The sequence below is a fragment of the Lentinus tigrinus genome, assembly GCF_003813185.1.
Source record: "Lentinus tigrinus ALCF2SS1-7 unplaced genomic scaffold L226scaffold_4, whole genome shotgun sequence".
Classification (NCBI taxonomy): domain Eukaryota; kingdom Fungi; phylum Basidiomycota; class Agaricomycetes; order Polyporales; family Polyporaceae; genus Lentinus; species Lentinus tigrinus.
The window spans coordinates 1,793,894-1,800,155 of NW_027137913.1; the positions used below are offsets into that span (position 1 = coordinate 1,793,894).

The 6,262-nt window shown below is 52.9% G+C and overlaps 2 protein-coding genes across 2 annotated transcripts; one reads left to right on the top strand and one right to left on the bottom strand.

Annotated features, from left to right (window-relative positions):
* Positions 1-192: 192 nt before the first annotated feature.
* L226DRAFT_595056 (uncharacterized protein) lies at positions 193-2,523 on the bottom strand (the record flags this gene model as incomplete). The annotated part of the gene is made up of 17 exons (XM_067685631.1): positions 193-694; positions 747-870; positions 921-945; positions 1,009-1,066; positions 1,127-1,154; positions 1,209-1,415; positions 1,472-1,487; positions 1,542-1,553; positions 1,604-1,628; positions 1,679-1,713; positions 1,765-1,790; positions 1,845-1,870; positions 2,016-2,025; positions 2,087-2,185; positions 2,245-2,258; positions 2,311-2,389; positions 2,444-2,523. The coding sequence occupies 17 exons, from the start codon at positions 2,521-2,523 to the stop codon at positions 623-625; spliced, it is 936 nt and encodes a 311-aa protein (XP_067540094.1). The 3' UTR covers positions 193-622.
* A 1,012-nt stretch (positions 2,524-3,535) lies between these two features.
* L226DRAFT_456373 (FAD/NAD(P)-binding domain-containing protein) lies at positions 3,536-5,457 on the top strand (the record flags this gene model as incomplete). Its single annotated transcript, XM_067675292.1, has 7 exons — positions 3,536-3,794; positions 3,850-4,034; positions 4,092-4,183; positions 4,238-4,439; positions 4,489-4,626; positions 4,686-5,254; positions 5,304-5,457. 7 exons carry the CDS (start codon positions 3,536-3,538, stop codon positions 5,455-5,457), a joined length of 1,599 nt encoding a protein of 532 aa, XP_067540095.1.
* Between the last annotated feature and the right edge of the window lie 805 nt (positions 5,458-6,262).

Genomic DNA, 6,262 nt, shown 5'->3' on the forward strand with positions numbered 1-6,262 from the left:
GTTCGTCTCCCGACTGTCGATGAACACTCAGCGTGGGTCAGAAGGATACGACTCCGTCATACGCTGCATCGCGCCAGAACCGAGTCAGCGTGGGCCACAAGACGTCGAGGAAGCAGGAGCAGGACAAAGAGTCTTCGTCTCATACGAACTCGGGGGGATGTTCGTCAACCACCAACCCGAAGCGCGGGCCAGAAGGATACGACCCAATATGCGCTACATTCCGTCCCAGACCGAGTCAGCGTGGGCCAGAAGGATACGACCCAGACATACGCTGTACGAGGGGGGGCACTCGCACCTCGGTGCAAACCTACTGTACCACTAGTGTATGATTATAATCGCCTGATGATGATACTAGTATTTATTTGTCTTGATCGCTCGTACCCTCGTCCTCATTCACGAAGTTCCCAGCCCCAGTCGTAAACCACACATGATGCGACACGCTCTCCATCCCATCCAGAAACAGGATCATCTCTTCCATGAACGCCTACTCCTCCCGGCTGATGCTGAAAGTCGTTCATCGCGCCCGTATGGGCAGGTTCAACGAACTTGGCAGGCCAACCGCCAACGTCAGAGTAGTGGACGCCGCGAAACCCTTAGCACATACGAGAGTCCAAGAAAAATGTCAAACCTGGTCCGCAGTGGTTCCGACCCAGATTGTCTGGAGGGCGACTTGGGTAGCTGAGTCCGAAGGAGTCTATGGCATTTTGAGTCCGCGAGAGAACACGTGTTGAAATGATTCCACGCACAGATGTATCCGGCTTGGCAGAGGATTGTGCCACATCAGGGCTCCATGTCTGAGAACTGAACTGGATAGGAGACGGTTCCTCCTCCCTCCAAGTACCGTTGTCGAGCGGGCGGCGTACGTTGAGACTTCGGATTGTTAGTTGCTAGATGAGATGGGTATCCCGACACAAGCTCACCTAGCGAGAAGGGTGTTGACGTATGCTAGGTGAGGGAAAGTGAGTGTGAGATCTGGCGAATCGGCCGGAGCCATGGCGAAGTACGTACTCTTGGCAACGAGCATGGCGAAGGGAACAAAGTAGAATTTCTTCGGATATGCGACGCTCTGCAGAGATGTATCGTTTTACACGGTGTCGGTAGGTAGCGGCCAAGGTAAGCAACGCACCATGATGAGATATAGGGTCTGGACAGTGCTGAGGAAGGAAGCTTCAGTCGACGGTGATGAGGTCTACTCGCGACGGTCTCACGCGGTAAGTATTCCTCGCTCGATGGCATATGCCATCAGCTTGTCGAGGAGAGCATTGATCCTCCTCGTTCCAGTTTTGTTGGCGACAAAGTAGTAGCAAAGACCGCCTGTGATGAGGACGTCGCCTAACACGGCAGCGGCCTGAACCGCACCGCCGAGGACCAGCGACCGCTGGAAGGTGTCGGAGAGGAGATCGTGATTGCTGAAGCTGAGGGCAGAGTTCAGTTGAGTACATCGAGTGGTATACAGCCGTTATTTGCTTACACTTTCACCGTGCCCTCTGAACGTTAAGCCTTAATATTTAGCGAGTTCACGTATCAGTTGCGATGCTCACCAATACCGAGTGCTAGAGAAAACATGAGCAATCGATCGGATTAAAGACTTCGGATGACGAACCGAGCGTTATCAATGCAAGAATAACCTAGAGCAGTCCGTGAGCGATGATCAGCATGAGACATCGGCGAGACACACTATGGCGCCACTGAGAAATTTGTTTCCTTGGCTCACTGAAAACATAGGTCAGCGACTATAAGAGACACTGAAAGAAGGTTTCTTACATCGCCACAGTCGCTCCGCGAAGTAGCTGGATCATTGGTCGATGAGTGAACTATGGGGGTGGTGAGGATTCGTGACTGACCACTGGACCATCGCAGTTATTAGATCCTAGTCCAATAGTTCAGCATCAAGAGGAGACGTCGGCCGCAAACGTTTAATGATGGGGACACGCACCGTGATGCCATTTTCAAGTTATTCAGTGCGCGACATATTCAAGATATATCACCAACATGCAGACTGACGATTTACGTACTGTGAAGCTCCTGCACATAAGTAGTAGGGCACATTAGTCCAGTCAGCCGTGATGAAGCAAATAGGACTCACCATGGCAAATTCACGTCGTCTTCTAGGTGCCCGAGATTGAGGACGAAGAACGCGTAGAGGGCGTGGGACATGAGAACCGTGGTCAAGGTGTCGAGTATCCTGCGTCACCAGGTCGTTCCGTCTAGGAAATCCTGAAGTTAGGTCGACGGGACACGTACCATAGAATGCCCACCTGGAGCGCTGTCAGTGAGTGCCGACCTAAGGCAACGTAAGCTTTCTCTTACAAAGGCTTTCAAGCTTCGACGATCGTGCGGGTAGCGTCGATAATACATGTAGGTCTGTAGGACGGTGATACCATAGATACTAGAATCTCGTGATGAGAGGCCGACCAGCGCGCATATAGTCATGATTACTCACGTCGTCGCAAAGGCATATCCAATGATACCGCAGGCAAATATTTCCTGAAGAGGACCGAGGAGATTGGTCGGGACATCCATTTCTTTGTGCTGAGCGAGGAGAGAGACGAGACGAGGGAGGTTCGGGAGGCTTGCTGGGGCGCACCAACCAGCACTCAGCAACTAGCGGGGATCTTATCTCCAAGACTCGTTCCCAAGCCACCGCAAACGCACACAGCACCCGGACACCGGAGAACCTGGTGGTTCGGACCCTGAATGTGAGGTCAGATGAATCAATTAATCATGAACGCAATCCCTCTCAGAACAGGTACGAGAACCGACCAATACCACGTAGAAGGTCTCCCAAGCATTCTTTTACCGGATGAAACTATCTGGTAGTGGCAGCATGCGGCGGTCGTCCCGTGTCAGGTTTGCATATATCCATGCCAATGTTCCGCCGCCCAAACTTGACATAGTGGTTACCAGTGTGTCGCTAACAGATACATAGAGCATCGCATCGCGAGCGTAGAGGTCGAAGCAGTTCACGACTCACCGAGGGTCATCGCCCTGGTCGGACCGGCAATCCGATGCCGGCCGAGCTTAGGCGCTGAGGACGTGTCGTGGTGGTTTGACCAGAAATGTCGTACATGTCTTGCATCTGTACGTCCAGCATAGCTACGATCATCGTCACACAGTGGGAAGTATGTACAACACGCGAATTTTTATTAATGGACCCTTCACGCCGGACGTGGCTTCCCCCGGGCTCACAGCATGAAAACAGGTGGCCGCTCAGAAACCGCATAGTTCTCAGGTGGGTGCTATCTACTGCCGCTGAGAAATCATCTCACAAAACGTTGCCGCGTAGATCGGAGCGGTCGTCTTCAGATTTGTATGAGCGCTGTTGAACACGATGTGTCGAGCCGCATGCGCGGCGTTTTGGCGATTCTTGGGCGGGAGCCTGCCAGTGTCACTCGTCTTCTTCAGCCACAACCCACCCATCCTAGGATCTGTGAGCGAGTGCCCTGTGGGTTGAGTTCCGTTTCATATGACTTTAGGGAACCTGCCAACTGAAACGACTCAGCAGGGTAGAATCCGCTGCGTCATCGCTCACCTAATGACGTTGAAACCCATCCATCGGCTGCTGCTCGCGGCTGCCATCGCCATCCTTCAACATGGACCTCTCTCGTCGGCAACTTCTCAAGAACCTCTGGGACTCCCTCCTGAAATGCAATGCGTGTCACCGAATCGTGTTGCAATTGTCGGGGCCGGCGTGGCGGGTAGCTCGGCGGCTCTTTGGATTGGGAAGGCAGCAGACCGCAATGGTCTTGACGTCGAGGTAGATGTCTATGAGAGGAACGAATACGTTGGAGGCAGTGCGTGTTCTCGCCATTCTTGGCTTGCGGCCTATCAACATGCATTTGCTTGCAGGGAGTACCACGGTTCAGCCGTACGATGACCCCGCTCTTGAGCCTACAGAGCTCGGTGGTTCGGTCTTCGTTCCTCCGAACAAGCTCATTTGGCGTGCAACGGAAGAGTACGGATTTGAGAAATTCCCATTTGAGAACACGGAGGACGTCATGGGAGTATGGGATGGAACACAGTTTGCTGTGACGGTATGCATGCGCCTCGCTATCTGCTGTTTTCTGTACTGCTCACGACCCTCGTCTTAGGTCGGAGGCAGCCATCTCTACAGCGGTCTGTTGTCGAAGTTGAAGATCATCTGGAGATACGGGTTCAATGCGCCGAGACGGACCCAATCTGCGTGCGTTACTACTCACCAGGCTCTCTCCGAAATCTGTTCCTGACCACAATGTAGTGTTGACGGAATGATCGACACAATATTGAAGCTCTATCATGCAGATGCACCCCGTTTCAGGAATATCTCATTGCTCGCTTCTGAGCTCGGTTGGAGCAATGTTGCCGGGCAGACTTCGTTGGACTATTTACGAACCTTCAGCGTAGATGACTTGTGGTCATTGGAGTTTGTCGAGGCCCTTACTCGACTGAACTACGGCCAGGTACGTGAATTTTTTCTGAGATTTGCTCTGTCACTGAATATGCTCGTAGGACATCGACCGCATGCATGCCCTCGAAGGTTTGGTGACGCTAGCAGCAAACGGCGCTTCGACTGTCAAAGGCGGGAACTGTCAGATCTTCGAGCGATTCATAAGAGGTTCGGGTGCCACATTATATCTGAACACTACGGTGCGTTCTGCTTGCTGCCTATGCTCCGAAGATATCAAGGTCGCTAACTCAGCTCTCAGGTCACGTCAATCACTCGCGAGTCCGGTTCCGGTCCATGGCTCATCAGGACAGATGCATCCGAGGAAGCAGTGCCATATCGTGCTGTCATACTCGCTGCGCCGTTCCACCAAACAGGCATCGAGTTCGCTTCCGAGCCACCCCTTGCACCTGTACTAGAACAACCCTACATCCATCTCCACGTCACTCTTCTGACAACTACGTCGCCTTCCGCGAACGCCACCTATTTCAATCTTCCGCCCGGACACAAGGTTCCAGAGATGGTGCTCACGACTCGCAACGGCGCACGACAGGGTGGTCCCGAGCCCGAATTCAACTCGCTTAGCTACCTCCGGCCCGTGCGTAATCGCGACTTGAGTCCCTGGAAGAACCAACGGGGGCAGACTGAGTGGGTCGTGAAGATCTTCTCCAAACAGCCAATCTCGGACGAATGGCTTGAAATGATGTTCGAGGGCAAGGTGGGCTGGGTCCTGAGGAAGGAGTGGGATGCGTACCCGGTTCTCCCGCCTATCTCGGAGTTCCCACCTGTCGTACTTGCTGACGGGCTTTACTATGCCAATTCCTTCGAGCCGTGAGTCGCAGCTTTACCTCCTGTCGTATAGTTGCTTACACTGTTGCAGGCTCATATCGACGTTGGAGACCGAGATGATTTCCGCGAGGAATGCCGTCGACTTGCTCATGGCGGACCACTTCGGTGCTGGAGTCTGCAAGCCCACTTCCAATGTGGTGACGGAGGATCGCGACGACGACTTCGTGTATGGTTGGGACTGCTGAGAGTCTAGTTGTTACTTGATATATAATTCCAACCATATCCGTAAATAGCTATCCCCGGCCCTCGTCGCGACGTCAGCGATGTCCATGTACGACTGTGGGATCTACGGAACTTACAATCTGTGTAACAATGGAGTCCAGTTCCAAGGAGCTAGTGGCTACTGTTCGAAACGCTCAACCACACGGTGGAAAGGCCTTCGATGCCTCAAGTTGTCGCGATCACGTGCTAGGGGAGATAACTCTAGCGCCAATCCGGTCGCCGCACGCGGATGATCGTCCTCCTCCCAGTCCCCACCTCCAAAGTCTTCCTCCCCGTCGCTCGTCTCAGACTTACCGTCGGCTTGTGCTTAGGACTACATCTAAGAACGATAACATGTTTCTTGTCAGCATAGAGCCCCGCAATCTCGCAGTACTAGTCCTCCAGCCGACCTCGTAATCGCAACCGATAACTTAATGGCCCCGACAACAGAGAGAGCCAAGATTTGGGACGTTATTGGACAGTTGAACGGATAATTAGCAGTCGTTGGTGACTCAGAATGACATAGACTCTTGACTTGAGGTGAGTAACATGTCCCGGTCGCAATCATGCAATTCTAATCATGCTACACCCATTCCTTCATCCGTCTCGACTAACGTCTACCTCCCAAAATTTAAACATGGTTGTATTGCTGTGATAAGTGCGAGTGTCTTTCCGCTATTCTGGATCCTTGATGAAATCTGGAGGAACAGTCCTGGGCCAGATTGAAATGACCCGTGGCGTCATGACCTCGGAAGTTGGGTAAGCATCCGTTAGCCTCACTCCCAAGCC